The sequence below is a fragment of the Gopherus flavomarginatus genome, chromosome 6 (genome assembly GCF_025201925.1).
Source record: "Gopherus flavomarginatus isolate rGopFla2 chromosome 6, rGopFla2.mat.asm, whole genome shotgun sequence".
Classification (NCBI taxonomy): domain Eukaryota; kingdom Metazoa; phylum Chordata; order Testudines; family Testudinidae; genus Gopherus; species Gopherus flavomarginatus.
In genome coordinates this window covers 23,196,574-23,213,421 of record NC_066622.1, presented here as the reverse complement: position 1 = coordinate 23,213,421, position 16,848 = coordinate 23,196,574, and the positions used below count along the sequence as shown (strand labels likewise).

Sequence of the window (16,848 nt, the reverse complement as noted above, 5' to 3'; positions counted from 1 at the left end):
ACACACACACACACAAAACAGGAAAGAGTGGGACCACATTGTTCTTCCTGTGATCAGATCATTTTAAAGAAGCAACTCTGAAAGGAATCCTGTCTCTAACTGCAGGCATCCTACCTAGATCTCCGTTCTCTGCATCACGTGGGGTCCGGCCATCACTCTCTTCCTCCATCAGCCCCTGTTTCTAAGCAAATTCTATTTATTCAAAAAGGAGAATGAATTGTGGCCTCTGGTTCAGGAAGTTGTTTTTTTAATTAGTCAAATCAGAAAAGGGAAGAGTGATTTAAAAATCTAGATGGTTAAGTTCTTCCTGCACTAGAGCGGCAGGAGAGTCTGTGATGAGAACAGAGCATGCAGAGGCAACTGACTGGGGATCCAATCCTGCCAGGCATTGTGTACCCTCAGTACCCAATGAAGTCAGCAAGAAAGGAGGGCTCTGGGCTCCCCATAGGACACACAGCACCTTGCACAGTAAGGCTCTAAAACTCTACATGGAAACAAAGAAAAACAATCAGGTCATTTGTCTGCTCTTCTCAGGAACGGCTGAAAGTCAGTAGCTTTAACAGTGGTGCTTATAGCCCCTTGAGCTGTTATTACTTGTAGTGCCCGAACCTGCTCCCTGGTGACAGAGCAATGGCCAGCACGCTCATCCTCTTGTGGCAAGAAGAGTTTGACGTGGCCTAGGTAAATGACAATCAGAGGGAACATAAGAGAGGCCCAGATCCCCCAGACACTGCTGCCACAGAACAGAGCTTAACCAGCCACAAGAATGTTAGAAGAGGGGTACAGAAGTACTGCAACCAGGACAGCACCTGGAGGCATTCTGGCTGTGGAGAACAGGGTCAGGAAGAAGAGCTCAAGGGGTGCTGGGGGAGCACATGCAGGAGTGGCAGCCACTATGCACTTTAAAGAAATGCAGCCTGTGTTATTCCCGTGCCCTGTGACTCCCTCACACAGAGAATGAAAACACCCGGCTACTCATTGCACAAGTGCACTTTCTTCCCTTCTTGCTCATCTAGGTAAGAGCAGCCAGAATTTGGCCCTGTGTTTTCAAGCATGTGCAGGATGTAAATAGCAAGAAGGCAGGGGATTATTTCTGGTGGCACAAGGAGATGGAACCAGGGAGAATCATTTGGCCACTGTCGGTAGACAGATACTGGGCTAGATGGACCTTTGGTCTGACCCGGTACGGCCGTTCTTATATAGAAGTATGAAAAGAAAAATGTAAGATGAATAATAGAAAGCATGTCTCTAGTAAGCCCTGGAATCTGTTTGCGCCCGAAGGGAACTGGTGGAGGCAGCATTGCTTGAAACATATATAACTGGGTGGAATAAACCCCAAGAAAATTTTCTGTAAGAAACAATCCCGCACTGGTCTCCCAGGAGAGGATTAGATGGGACCCAATGTGATTTTTCCATCTCTAACTTGTATGACTTGTGTTACAATTCTCCATTCCACTTGGCCTTTACTGACCAGAGCCATTCGCTTTTCTTTGTGCCTGGTCCCAATAAACTTCTTGTTACAACTTCTGTGATCACTCAGGCCTTATTTTCACACAGTATAATTTCACTCATTTGCTTAACTTTAACTAAATCTGTTTTTAAAATGATGTAGTTGAACTGGGGTAAAACCCTGTGTAGACACTCTTATTTTGGTTTAAGTGTGGTTTGTTTCAGTTTAGCTTAAACCTGTTCCTAATCAATTTAGGATAAATCAATATAAGACCAGTATATATTGGTTTAGGCGTTCCCGCAAAGCCTTTTGCACCAGGTTAACGAAATCAGTTTTAAAGCACACTTCTAGTTAAAAACCCATATGGACTGGTGTGTAGCAAGCCCTCAGACTCAAAACACCTTTTTCCATCTCAATCTGGGATCTCTCTCTTACAGACTGGGGTGGACAAGGGTAAGATTGAATGGTTTGCCATGCCTGAATGGATGAACTGTGCACTTCTCTTTTATCCTAGACCAAAACTGCCTGATTACCGTCTTCTCCATTTTATTGAGTTTGGCCTGCCAACCACTCCCTAAATAATCCATATTACATCACCTGCTGCTTCAAACCCGTTAGGAGATCAAATCTTCAGCTATCAAATGTGGCTAGGGTGTTCAACACAGTATTTTTAATTAAAAGCCCATTGTGTTATAGACCATCACCATGGTCCTCACAAAATCAGTGATGCCGCATTGGATCCTTTTGACCCTGGAAGCTCAGATTTATAACATGAAAGATTATTTTTCCAGTGGCAATGAATTGTTGAGCTATAAGCTGTATTGACTGATGCCCCCTACACTAAATGTACACGGGTAATGTGGCTTTTCACATATATCTGAAATTCCTTATGAGGACAGTGTCCGAGTACCTCTTTATCACTGTCAGTCAGTCATTTTGACCATAAGATTAGTTATATCTGTGCATAAGTAATATTTGTATATATGCACACACAGAGGATGTGGGTGTGTACACATGCACAAACATACATACACACACGGCCTGATTCTCCTCTCATGCAGTTGTAAATGAGTGAGTTGCACCGGTGTAAAACTGGAGGTGCGTGAGATCAGAACCAGGCCCACTCTCTTTCTGTTCTGGTTTGTTGCTATTGACTCAAGTTGGTGAGGGTTCCAGAAATGTGTGAAAGCTTTGAGAACATATCCAGAGCATGTATCAACCTCAGGACAGGATGCAAAGATAAAGGTTCTTGACACCTTAAATCACTGCTTCTTGGAGCAGCAAGTCCTGGAATCCACAAGAGAAGATGCAATTCTTATTTTAGTCCTAAGTGAAGCACAGGATCAGGTCCAAGAGGTGAATATAGCTGGACCGCTTGGTAATAATGACCATAATATAATTAAATTTAACATCCTTGTGGCGGGGAAAACACAACAGCAGCCCAACACCACAGCATTTAATTTCAGAAACAGGAACTACACAAACATGAGGTAGTTATTACACAGAAATTAAAAGGTACAGCACCAAAAGTAAAAGCCCTGCAAGCTGCATGGAAACTTTTTAAAGACACCATAATAGAGGCTCAACTTAAATGTATACCCCAAATTAAAAAACATCATCAGAGAACCAAAAAAGAGCCACTGTGGCTAAACAACAACGTAAAAGGAGCAGTGAGAGGCAAAAAAGCATCCTTTGAAAAGTGGAAGTTAAATCCTAGTGAGGAAAATAGAAAGGAGCATAAACTCTGGCAAATAGAGTGTAAAAATATAATTAGGAAGGTCAAAGAAGAATATGAGGGGAGATTAATAAGACTGGGACTTTTCAGCTTGGAAAAGAGATTACTAAGAGGAGATATGATAAAGGTCTGTAAAATCATGACTGGTGTAGAGAAAATAAATAAAGAAGGGGGAGGGATAGCTCAGTGGTTTGAGCATTGACTTGCTAAACCCAGCGTTGTGAGTTCAGCCCTTGAGGGGGCCATTTAGGGATCTGGGGCAAAAATTGGTCCTGCTAATTTGTAGGGGGGAGGGATAGCTCAGTGGTTTGAGCATTGGCCTGCTAAACCCAGGCTTGTGAGCTCAATCCTTGAGAGGGCCACTTAGGGATCTGGGGCAAAAATTGGTCCTGCTAGTGAAGGCAGGGGTCTGGACTCAATGACCTTTCAAGGTCCCTTCCAGTTCTAGGAGATTGGTATATCTCCTATTATTTTATTTACTCCTTCTCATAACACAAGAACTAGGAGCCACCAAATGAAATTAATAGGCAGCAGGTTTAAAACTAACAAAAGGAAGTATTTCTTCACACAACACACAGTCAACCTGTGAACTTCTTGCCAGAGGATGCTGTGAAGGCCAAGACTATAACAGAGTTCAAAAAAGAACTAGATAAATTCATGGAGAATAGGTCCACCAATGGCTATTAGCCAGGATGGGCAGGGATGATATCCCTAGCCTCTGTTTGTTAGAAGGTGGGCATGGGCAACAGGGGAGGGATCACTTGATGATTAACTGTTCTGTTCATTCCCTCTGTGGCACCTGGCATTGGGCACTTTTGGAAGACAGAATATTGGGCTAGATGGACCTTTGGTCTGACCCAGTATTGCTGTTCTTATGTTCTAAAGATTAGGTAACCACAAGTGTGTGGAGCCAAGACAACAAAAAGTGAGCCTCATTAGAGTAGTATGTGCTCACATGTGGAAAAATTCAGATTTACTCTCTCTTGGCAAGACTCCCATCATGAGGGTATAAATAAATATACATACAGAGAGAGCAGGTAATAACAATGTATCGTAAATTAAAGACCAGAGGACATTCACTCCATCCCTAGGTAAGAATCTTACCTGAAGTTATGAACTTGGATTTATACCCACGGTGACAAATTCATTCCTGGTGCAACGTCATTGACCTCAGTGAAGATGAATTTGGCTCATGGGGTTGGAGTACCAATGGGGTATTCAGTGTACAAGGTGAAAGTTACATATCCCCCTAGGAATGGGGTCTCCTTGATATTTACTATGGGCTTGTCTACGTCACAAAGTTGCAGCGCTGGTGAGGGGGTTACAGCGCTGCAACTTAGGAGGTGTACACATCTGCAGGGCACCACCAGCGCTGCACCTCCCTGTTTGCAGCGCTGGCCGTACTCCCGTTTTGTCTCGGGTGTAGAGGATCCAGCGCTGGTGATCCAGCGCTGGTAATCAAGTATAGACACTTACCAGCGCTTTTCTTGACCTCCGTGGAATAAGCAGGTATCCCAGCATACCTGAGGAAGCCTCTGGTAATCAAGCAGGTCTCCTTCCCTGCGGTTTGCTCTCGCGTTCCCCGAACCCCCGAGCAAGCAGGTCTCCTTCCCTGCGGTTTGCAGGGGGGTTCGGGGAACGCGAGAGCAAACCGCGGGGAAGCTGGTCTCCTTCCCCGGTTTGCTCTCGCGTTCCCCGAACCCCCCTTGAAGCCGCCCAACGGCGCTGCAGTGTGGCCACATCTAACACCACTTGCAGCGCTGGTTGCTGTAAGTGTGGCCACTCTGCAGCGCTGGCCCTATACAGCTGTACTAATACAGCTGTAACAACCAGCGCTGCAAAATTGTAGATGTAGACATACCCAAAGAGCCTTCACTGCTTCCTACTCTTGGAGAACTCTAATTTCAGCCTGGTAATTTTCCTTTGGAGAGTATCTTTGATACAAGAGTATCAGACAATCCTGTGTAATGGATTACAGTCTATGCTTTCAAACACAAGCAGAGTATGCAGATTACAAATTAATCTTGCAGGTAGTATCTGTGGATACAGTAAGATAGTACAAAGGCCAATTACACATTGTCATCTTTTCTAAGCGGTGACCACTTAATTAGAAGACAGTTATCAAAGATCAGATAAGAATCTTGCATTGGGGGCGGGGATTGTGGAATGTTACTGAAATAAAGGATGTTCTTTCTCATGCTAGTGCTTTCAAGCTCAGGCTGCTGAATGTTTTTGTGTTTGATTCCCAGGAGACAAGCAAGCGATAGATTTCCTTAGTCAATGCATACACATTTTACTGTTGTTTATTTGCAGACTCCCTGGAGAATCTGTTTAGCAAAGAGAGTCCAGCCTAGGCAAGTACTGTAAATTGCACAGAATATCACTTAAGTGCTGCAGCCTGAAATCAGAACTGAGTGATGGTAGGAAGAGGCAGCAGCAACAGCAATACCACCAGCTCCATAAAACAATGGCCCTTAGCAGGCTGCTTAAGCCAGGCCTTTCCCACATTGACTTGATCTCTCATCTGCAAGGGGAAGAAATGCAGAGTGTAGTATGAGGGCAGTTGTGAGTATTTCATAGTATTGTGCCCATTCTTGTAATTGATGCCAGTGGATATCCAAATTCTTTGGTTTCGTGACAGTTTTGTAACTATAGGGCCAGATCCCTAGCCTGTGTCAAGTCGGGACACTCTATTGAGTTCAGTGGTGCTATGTTATGCCAGTTTATGCCAACTGAGGCTTTGGCTCACATATTTCTTCTCCTTGCTTCCCAGTTAATTCATTTTATTCATTTTCCACAGGTTTTTGCAGCTAAAGTGCTCAACTTTGTTCTACCAAATCTGACGCTGGGAGCTATAGACCCAAATGTGGTTTCCCGGAACAAAAAGGAGGTGAGGATGTTAATATCATTTTAAGGCATTGGAACGGTGGTACATAGCCCCAACGCTGGCCCTCTGCAATGGGGCTAAACACCTCAAGCCAAATTCTCTGCTAGTAGAAATGGGTGAAATGCCCTTACAGCCAATATTTGTGCCCATTTACACCAACAGACAATTTGGCTCATAAGCTGACTAGTCCAGTCTGGAACCATTCAGTCACCAGTTCGGTGCACTCTGCATCCATGTCCTGTTCTGGGCAGGAGATCTAACATCTGGGCTGTGTGATGGTCACTATGGCAAAAAAAAAAATGGGACCCATAATTCACCACCAAGTGCAGTTCCAAGGGGGCAGCAGTGATAGAAGTTGTAGTTTAAACAGGGTTCAGACACTTTGAAGACCATGTTGTCTAAATCTGCTTTTCACACAAGTACAGTAGCAAAGGATGCTTGAGTCTCAGCTACACTTACTATTATTTGTATTGTACTGAGATAGTGGCTAGGAACTCCAGTCATAGAGCAGGACCTCATGGTGCTAGGTGCTGTACAAAGATGGTCCCTGCCCCATCATTTAACCACTGTAACTAACTAATTAGAGCTTCTACCATTGTGAATTGTAGGCCCCCATTTTTGCCAGTCTAGACAAGGCTTGTGGGACCAGGCTGCTGTGTGGAAAAGCAACACTCCTCCTCCTGCTTATAGACTGCCTGGTTTGGCAATACTGGCAAAACCAGATGTCTTGGCAACTGCTGCAGCAGCACAACTAAAAAGGCTCCCACACCTTTCAGAACAAAACAGTCACATGTAGGGTTAGGTTTGTATTTGCACTGCTGAGGAGGGAAAAAAGTGAATGAAGTAGCTGTGTCTGGAAAGGGATCACAAATCAGGATTTTAGTTCATTTCTAAGATCAACTGGAATGACAGAAGATGGCATCCAAGGCTCTCTAAAAAGCAGGAGCGCTTTGTAAGTGTAGTGAATGCTTACTTCTGTGGCAGCTCACATGCCCCCGAGGCATGCTGTAATTTTTCAATGTCTCTGACTGGCTAGATGAGCTGGATTCTTATTTTAAATAGATGCAAATGAATCCCCCAGCTGTGGGTGGCTAGGCGGGTCCCTGTCCATGCTGACATCAGAATGCCGGCTGACTAGATAAGGAGCAAAGAGGGTGGTAATACATATTTAAAGTACAGTACACTTAACTTTTGTTTGCACATTCAAATTGCCAAATTGCCCTTTAGGTAAATTGGAAGGAAGACTGGTCTTGTGGATAAACCACATGGACTCCTGTGTTCTGTACCTGGCTCTGACACAGATTTTCTGGTCACGTGACTTATTCTTTCTGTGCCTCAGTTTCCTTGCCTCTAAAAGGGGATTAATACTTCACTGGGTTAAAAACATCACAACTGAAAAGCTCTTTGAGATTTTTCAGCTAGAGAAGAGAGAATTAGATAGGGCAAATGCAGCAATTCCATGATACTGGACACAGTATAAGAACCAACATAGAAAGCATTAGTATACATCCACTTGGTAATGTATATGTCCTCAGATATTTTGGTAAGCCTTATCATAACAAAGATGTACAAAATATACATAGGTAAATAAATAAATACAGTCAGTTTCCATTATTATAGGAACACCATCGTACTCGCTAGTGTTCCATCATATGGAAGATGTTACCAATAATTCTTTGTGTAAGTAATAACAGAGGAGAGAAGAGGTACAATAAAATCATATGAAGGAAGAATTATATTCCTAGGTTGTAAAGGATAAGTGGTACCAGGTTTATAAAGTAAAAGATCTATCAAAGTCACAGCCTATATATTAGAAGACAACGTGCCATGGCTGTTACCGCAGGGACTCCTGGGTTTCCCTGCCTGGTTCTGCCACTGACTTATTATGTGACTACTTAAACTCACTGTGCCAAGGTTTATCCATCTGTTAAATGGTTGTAAAAATACCTACCTTGAAGAGGTTTGTCCTCAGATGGAAGAGGCTAAGAACGTGCTAAATATTGTTACAGCATGCTTAGTGTTGTGCAAGATGGAAAAGAAAGATGCAGCCCCTGCCCAGAAGACCTTATAGTCTAAATCAGTGGTCCCCAATCTTTCTGTTGCAATAGCACATTCATGTTCCCAGAAGAACGTGGCGGGTGCCAGACGACAAGCCGCCGAAATGCCGCCAGCCGGCGTCCTCAAGAAGCATCACCGCCGAAATGCCGCCGAGAAACAGCAGCATTTCGGCGGCGACACTTCTTGGCGTTGCCGCTTCTCGGCGGCATTTCGGCGGCTGGTTGTCCAGCGGCCATGCTCCTCAGCAGTGGATCATCCAGCAGAAGCACTCCTTTGTCAGTAGGCGGGTGCACATAAATGCCCCACGGGCGCCATGCATTGGGGACCACTGGTCTAAATAGATGGGCAACACCAAATGCACCAGGAGACCTGGTGGATGGTTCTGTCTTGAAGAGAATCTTTTAAAAAACAGGTGGCCGTTGTGATGGATTCTACAGACCCCACCCCGAGCCAGGGCTGGAAAGGATCAATGGACTGAACCTGATCCAAATATTTAGACCAGATCCACTATGCAGACTCTGTCCAAGGTATCTATCCTGGAAAGCGGGGCCCTGCTAGCTGTAACTAAGAACGAAAGAACAGGAAACAGAGGAAGGAGGCAGAGGTGACCCAGGGTTTCCTAAACAGACAGAGTGCAGACATGAGAGTAGGAGAAGGCACAAAGGAACAGATGAGTCAGGATTCACTGGCAGAGTGAAGGTGGGCAGGGGGGAGTGCTAAGAAACAAGAGCAGAGACTGAGGTGGACAGAGTGATGCGGAGCCTAGAAGGTCACCCCAATTTCTCTTATCCCTCCCTACAACTAATCCTCAGCACACCCAGTATTCTAGAGAACATTTCTTTAAACCTCATCCTCTGCCCCATTACGAGCTGCCCTGCTGCACAGTGGTTTCCCCTTTTCTCTATCTTCTTTCGAAGGCTCAAGATAAAGCCTTCTCCCTTTTTCCTCCTCCTTTCACCAAGACATGCCCTGTGCAGTGCGTTAGCCCCATGCACAGATCATTAACTTTCTGATAAGGATTGTTTTTCATTAGCTTTTTTTATCCCTCTCACAATATCAACCATTCTCAAAGATCCCCTCACCCCCCAAACTACACAAAAAAGATTTGTCTGCTGTTCAGTAACTAAAAATTCCTTGTTTTGGGGGGGGAGGGGAGAAAAAAAGGAAGAAACTCATTAGGCCATCTCTTGGCATTTATGGCACTACACGGGGGCGGGGAAGGGGGCAGCTCATATGAATTAATCTACATTATTTTACTCCATGGGAAGGCAACGTCTGTCAATCCAGCCACCCACCCCTCTTGATTTTTTTTCCCCCGGAGTCCTTCATCTGTTGCTTTCAGTAAAAAAAACAAAAATCCCTCAAAGCTGTGTTGCCTTAGTGCAGTGCTGTGACACAGCTCCAAACAAATAACTCTCAGATTAGGCTGAAGCCAGTTGCTAAGTAGCCAGAGGAACCCCTGTGCTTTTGTTTAAATTGCAGATGAAAAGTCAACGGGTTTGGGTGAAAATGTCAGGTTACCAGCTGCTAAAGTGAGAGTTGACAAAATTAGATGCACTGGGTGTTCCAGAAGCCAAAGTGTAACTTTTTCCATGAGCCCATTCACAGGCAGGGCAGTTTCTTCTCATGAAAGGCAGCCTCTCTCAGGAGTGAGACAGTTTACAGAACAGGACAGATATTTAAAATGAGCAGGGCTGTATCTCATGAGAGTGTAGTCCCACTGAAAAAGGCTGCCTGCCTGTAGGGGATGCAGAGGAGGTTAGAGGTACCTACAGCAGCCATGGTGCAACCTCAGAGCTGTTCTAGAGAAGACTTCCAGGCACTGAAGAGTCTATGTGGATACTGACTGAGGGGTTGTGAGGTCAATCCTTGAGGGGGCCATTTAGGGATCTGGGACAAAAATCTGGTCCTACTCTGAGCAGGGGGTTGGACTAGATGACCTCCTGAGGTCCCTTTCAACCCTGATATTCTATGATTCTATGACTTCTCTGGGAGTCGAAGATGCTTACCACCTCCTCGGATCAGGCCCTGACAGCTCAACCTCAGCCAGCATTTTACCTCCCCAGTGGGATCTTCCAAGCATTTCCCAGAGGCTAGGTCTCAGACCCTCAGGGTGGGTGTGTCATCAGGACGAGGGGAGCCATACTGCATTTGTCTCCCCTCTCGTAACTGCCCTTCACTTCAGGGTCCACTCCAGCATGCCCATAACTTGAGTTTCCAGTAATGGGGATTATGGACCTGCCATGGCAGGGGAAATAGACTAGAGCCCTGCAGCGGGTCTGGAATCCTATGGGTCTTGCAGGACCCGCTGCCATAATAGAGGGAGCGGGATTAAAAAATAGTACTGTGCGGGGCTCTAAAAGAGACCCTTTGCTGTCTCCAGCAGAGTATGCTGTTTGAAAGAAGTTTAAGTGATTCCAGAGGAGAAGCCAGGCTGCACTAGCATGGTCAGGAAAAGGATCCCATACTACCAGTGAAGTCACATGGATGCTGGCACTCTGGGACAACATTCACAAGTAAATGGGCAGGGACCTAGCGGTCTGACTGATTCGCTCTCGTTTCCTATAATCCATCAGGACTGGTGCAATGTGGGTCACTCTTCTCCATTCCTAGGGCTGAGCTCTCCAGGTTCTGCAGCATGGATGTCTCAGTGGCAGGACCATTTCTATGAAGCCTGCTTTCTGCAAGGGTCACCCAGAGCCCAAGTTTGGTGAGCTTCAGGGCTCCGAATAAGACTTCTCTCTCTGCCCAAGTCTGTAATCACCTTCCAGACCATCAGCACAGCAGAGAATGAGGGTTCTTCTTAGGCTAGGCCTACACTGCGTACCTTACAGGCATAGCTGTGCCGCTGTAAGGTCTCCCGGGCAGCCACTCTTTGCCAACAGGTGAGAGCTCTCATGCCAGCAAAATAAGATCTCCCACCAACAACGCGCTGTCCACTCCAGTGCTTTCCATCAGTAAACTTTTGTCGGTCCGGGGGTATTTTTTCAAACCCCATACTGACAAAAGTTTTACTGACAAAAGTGCAGTGTAGACATACCCTTAGACTGTTTAGTTCGTGAGAACTCAGCTAGGGGAAGGAAAGGAAAATAATCGCCCTGCTAAAATAATCTATGGAATTAGGCTTAGTCAGCGAATGAGTCGAGGAGCTGCTCCTGAGTTGGATACTGATGGCAGATTCTCTCCTGCACTTGGGCCAGCCAAGCAGGGGGCATCAGGCAGCTAATTACATCTCCCTGATTCTCTGGGCCAGCCCTGGCAAAGATTAGCCTAAGAGCCACTTTAACTTGTGCCTGCTGGCTATGCTCTTCTAAGGACCACCCACCAACTAGGGATTGCTGGAGTGCATTGTGTCCTAGCCATTCCGTCCCTTCCCCAACACACCTCTTGTGCTAAGAGTGGTGGGGAGGGAGGCTGGCTCTACATCCACTGGGGACTCCCCCCCACACATGGGTGGTATCCAGAACAAGGGCGATGGTTTCCACTCCCTTTGTGCCACCTGAGCCTGTCAAAGAGACCGGATTGGGGCAGAGAATCGATCTCTGAGCCTTCTAATGCTCAGATGTGGTGTTTGTTTAAGCACAGTAAGGAGGGAGTTTAGACTAACCTGTGCGTTCATTGGAATTAGTGCAGGGTGCAGTGGGCACATTTTAAAACACTTCATCGGTTAGAATAACTATCTTTGTAATTGACTGACTTTACGAGGGGCGTGTCAGCTGCCAAAGAATTCATTGTACTTTGGTGTCTATTGAACTGTTACCAGAGCGGGGGAGAGGGGTTATTTTTGAATGGTCTCATACTAATCCACCAACTGCTTTTTGTAGGACCCATCATTACACATAGGCACCCTCCACCCTGGCATTACTCCCCTAATCATGGCCTGGTGCAGAGAGGAGAGGAGGCCAAGGGTGTACAAAAACAAGCCTGCCCCACACAGAGCCAACAGCAACGGTTCCTGTCCCACAGGGCTGGGTGTAGCTCCCTGCTGAGAGCACGGCAACCTGCCACACATGAGTGCAGCGTCACCCAGTTTGGCCTGGCTGCCCTTTCGTCATGGAGAGGCAGCCGTGCGAAGCCCGAGTGGCGCTGCAACCTCATGCACTAGGTCTCAATGCCCAGAGTGGGGAGCGATGTCCAGCCCCGCAGGGCAGGCGCTATCGGTGCAGGGTGAGAGCAGGGCAGGCTTGCTTACGAACACCCCCACCGGGGTGTCCCCTCCGCACTGAGCTAGGAGAAGTGTAAGTTTGCTTTGGGCCAGGGCCCAGTGATTGGTTAATCCAGCCCTGGATGTGGCGACCCATCTAGAACCTTCCTGCGACCCACCCGTGGCTCAGGACCCACCCTGTGGGAAACACTGCCTTAGAGAAGAAAAATTAGGCTTCCTTCAGCCAACGTACAAATACATGATGATAAATTTCTTTTTAAAACCGCATCAGACTATAGAGGAATCGACGGCTGTGCCAGGGATCCACCTATAATCAAAACGCTCTGGCAAAAACTGAGCTGGTAAAGCCTGCGTAGGCTGCCAACACTCGTTTCTCTATATACAGCATACAAATATTTACTGTAGATATGCCTAATGCAGTAACTACCCATTCCTAGCTCCCAGACCCTGTGCTGATTAGTCCAGTGCCTCGTTTTCAGCACTCTCATCACTTCAGGTTTTTCGTGCTGACTCTCTGCTCTTAGCCAGCTCGTAAGAGAAGGATAAAAATTTGCAAGTGAAGTGCTGGGGTATGTGGTTTTTTTGGGTTTGGTGGGTTTTTTTAGGGGGGGGGCAGGGGGGAAAACACTACTGGCACTTTATGTCATAGTTTAAACTAAGGAAAACTTTGCCCAATCAGCAGCTCAAGGCCCATACATAGTGAGCGCATAGAGTGTGCAGATTGAAGTTACCTTCGTCTTTAATGCAGAGGGGTGGCCCATGGAGACTACAGGCCTCAACAGGCAATGCTCCAGCTTGAGCAGAGCAGCCTCCATTAGGCGCAAGGCAGCACGACTTGTCGAGACCCATCATCTTTGCAGGCACCATCTCCACATACACACTCAACACCAGCACAGAGCTCCTCATCTTAGTGGTGTTTTGGAAGCAGGAGCTAATCAGTACCTTCAACCCTCCTGCGAGACAAGTAAATATCTTTATCCCCATTTTGCAGACGGGGAAACTGAGGGAAAGAGATAAAGTGACTCATGGCAGGGCCACTCAGCATCAGAGACAGAACCGGTACTCAGGAATCGTTTGTATCAATATCATCTTTGCAATAAAGCAGAATGAAAAACTGCCTAGGGGGGAAAAAAGTCTTCCTCCTTTGAGTGGTAGGAGACCAGGGCAGAACATGAGTAAGTGCAAAAAGGAGTTCCCTTGGGCAAAGTCATTGACCGATGCTGCTTGTTTGCCTGCCCCAGCATTTTTGACTCATGAACATTTTTCAGTGGTGTAAGAGAGGAGTTTGGGGTAGCACAGTTTCCAGTTGCACAAGAGGTGATGGGCCCTGGCTGCTAACTGGGGTTATTATTCTAGGGCAGGGGTAGTCAATAGGCAGACCATGGGCCAATCCAGACCACCAGGCACTTTTGAAAGGACCTCAAAATCTATTTATTTAATTATTTTTATTATTTTCTCTGGAGTCTGGACCTTGACTATACCTTGACCAAGAAATTTGGACCTTGACAAAAAATAATGGACTACCCCAATCGAGGGTGAAATGGCACAGGAGCCCACTGAGGGTGGGAAATGGATAGCCTAAGCAATAGATGGTAACAGACTCATCACACATGAAGGGCTCTGCCTTGCATTTTCCAAACAGACTGTTGCTGACAATGATTTTTCTCCCCCCCCCCACCTCCCAATAGGTTGAATCTTACACCTCAGACCCCCTGGTCTACCATGGGGGCATGAAGATCTCCTTTGTCATCCAGCTGATGAATGCCATTGCCAAAATAGAACGATCCCTGCCTAAACTGACTCTGCCAATCCTGGTGCTACATGGTTTGCCTGACAAGCTCTGCGACATCAAAGGTTCCTACTTACTGATGGACACCGTGCAGAGTCAGGACAAAACACTCAAGGTCACCTTGCTTCTTGTATTTGAAGGGTGTAATGTTGTGCATATCAGCCTCTGCTTTGCTCAGTGTAGGGTTAAGGATTTGACTGAGTCACTGTCAGAACAGGTGCCAGGTGCACTTGACAGAGTGCAGAGCATGGGAAAGTGTCCGATTCTAGGAGGTGCTGAACACCCAAGGGAGTTGAAAGAACTTGGCACATTCCAGGATTGGGCTCTTAACCAGGTAACCCAGTGTCCCCAAACTCTGTGACAGGGCAGGCTGCTTTCACGCCAAGCCCAATTCACGGCGTAAAGGTACAGCGAGAACCTTCCAAAAGCAACTGAACAAAAGCCATTCCTCATCTGCTCATTTGGAGAGAGCACATAGCTGATTAACCAATTGTTAGCACATGAATGAGCTTGAAAGGGAGATGGGGAGAGCAAGCAAAAGCTTTTGTGGTCAGAAAAATAACTATACCAGGCATCAAAAGAGTGAAATTACACATGGGGTTGCAGGAACGCCTCCCGTTGCATTTACACACCAAGGGCGTGATTAATATTTCCTGCCTCTCGTTGGGTTGCAAGCTTGATATGCTACAGTTGGTTCACTGGATACACGGACTGGGAAGGTGGGTGAGAGACTCTGAGGGAATGGTTGTATCCACTGCTTACGTGCATGAAAGCAGCCCTCGCAAGAGACTTGTGCTTCTCAGCATACACACTGTATAGGGATTAAAATAAGAGCGACAATGGGTCGGCATGGCTTTGATTCCCTTACTAGAGGGCACGAGGCAAAGGAATGTTCTGCTTGGGCACGGCGGGTCTAGGTTTGATAACATCACTGCCATCTCCAGAGTTTGCGCTATTAAACTCCCCTTGCAACAGAGGGTGTGGAGCAGCATGGGGCACTCTCTCCTCTTGAAGCTCTTCCACTATGGATAATCAAAGAGAATGGTGGGAGCAGGGAGACTGGAGCCTGGCTCTCCCCTCTCCCAGTTGGTTGCCCTAATCACTGGACTACAGAGTTATTCTCACGGTCTCTCTCTGGCCCAATGACTTTATAAGTCTTTATCCACAGTGGAACAATCATTGTGCCAGAGAAAGAGAGGGAGGCGGGGAGAAGGACTCTGAGGTCCAGTGGTTAGGCTGCCTACCTAGGAGGTGGGAAACTCAGGATCCAGTACTCAGAGGCCACCTACAGGGTCAGGTTCTGCATGCGACTTAGACAGCCAAACACCCACCCTCCCCCAGTTTGTGAGTTGCTCCAGGGCTCAGGCAGGAGCTAGATGGACAGAGGCCTAGAGTGAGACAGCAGTGCAAATGCCCAGAGGCCAAAGCCTAAGCACAGGAGGAACTAGTACCTGGAAACTTAAGCACCAAATGAGCTTAGGTGTCTAAATACTTTTGTGGCTCTGGGCCCTGGAACCTGTTTTTTCCAAAGGCGATGAGCACTCCCAACTCCAGCTGAAGTCAGTCAGTGCTTCGGGTGCTCAGCACTGCTGAAGAAAGGTGTCTCAAGTCAGGAACCCAAAATCAGAGGCCATTTTTGAACCTGTGATCATGTGTCACATTCTCCTGTTGGTGAGTCTTCCCCGCATGGAGAGGGGAGCATAAAGAACTGCAGGAGGAGACGGAATTGTGATTGCAACACCACAAACCTGTGCAGGGAGGACAGGTGTGAAACAGAATTTCCCAGGTTATCTCCCTTGCTGAACCAGACTAGATCTCAAGTTGGTGGTGTCCCTTAATTTTCATCATTCACCATGTCTAAGAAATACAGGAAGACCAACGAGACGTGTGCAGGGCATGTCAGGACTGCGGGCACTGGCGAGTGGGACCTAAGGGCTGCTTTGTTCTTGGGGTTTTGTCTGAACCTGTGTTCTTTCTCTGATTGCAGGTGTATGACGAGGCCTATCATGCTCTCCATAAAGAGCTGCCCGAGGTCAGCACTGCTGTGTTTAAGGAAATACTAACATGGATTGGTCAGAAGGTCTCAGCAGCTGGAGGACCCAGCAACACTTAAGCCGCCTTGTTACCTTCTCAATGGTCTTCTGGGGATGGAAGTTTTTGTTTGTTTGTTCATTTGTTTATAAAAAGTCTCTCTGGAAAAGATTTAACTTAGAGGGACTCTTAGGATACTTTGCTATGAATAGACATTCACATAGCAGGGAGACACCACTCAGTCATTTAAAGAGGCCATTGCCCGAAAGCAGGAAAGGGGGATATGGCAGCAGAAGTTGTCACTGAAAACTTTCCAGATTGGTTATTGTACTACAAGACTCCTGTTCAGAAAATCCCCACTACTACCACCACCCATGTTCTTTGTTTTCTCTGGAATTCCTGATGTGCCAAGGCTGTTTTTATTCTGCAATAATCTTTGGAATGTTCAGTAGTTCTACACCTTTCATTTCATTCTGTTTCTACTCCTGCGGAGTATGGTCCCTTTCCCTGCTCCCGCAGTTAGGGAACATACTGTATAAGTAGTCTTGATCCTTAAGAAGGGAAGACTAGAGAGAGTTAGCAAAGAAAGCTTGGGGATGGGGAGAGAGGAATAATTCCATACTTGAAAGTGAAAAGCTAATTTTCTAGGTCAAACCAATTTGAAGCAACCTCTTTTAGCACATGAGGTCTGAAGGGTAGGGACCTACCCTACCAGCTTGCACTCTAGAAAGAC

General features: G+C 46.5%; 1 protein-coding gene across 5 annotated transcripts in view; it reads left to right on the top strand.

Moving 5' to 3' along the window:
* MGLL (monoglyceride lipase) overlaps positions 1–16,561 on the top strand; it is a 69,798-nt gene extending 53,237 nt beyond the window's left edge. For 4 of the 5 annotated variants that reach the window (XM_050958530.1, XM_050958528.1, XM_050958531.1 and 1 more), the window contains 3 exons: positions 5,986–6,075; positions 13,984–14,199; positions 16,072–16,561. In XM_050958530.1, coding sequence (XP_050814487.1) covers positions 5,986–6,075; positions 13,984–14,199; positions 16,072–16,197 — 432 coding nt within the window. In that variant the 3' untranslated portion in view covers positions 16,198–16,561. The remainder of the gene's footprint in view (positions 1–5,985; positions 6,076–13,983; positions 14,200–16,071) is intronic. The other variant, XM_050958529.1, reaches the window with a different exon arrangement.
* Positions 16,562–16,848: the final 287 nt, after the last annotated feature.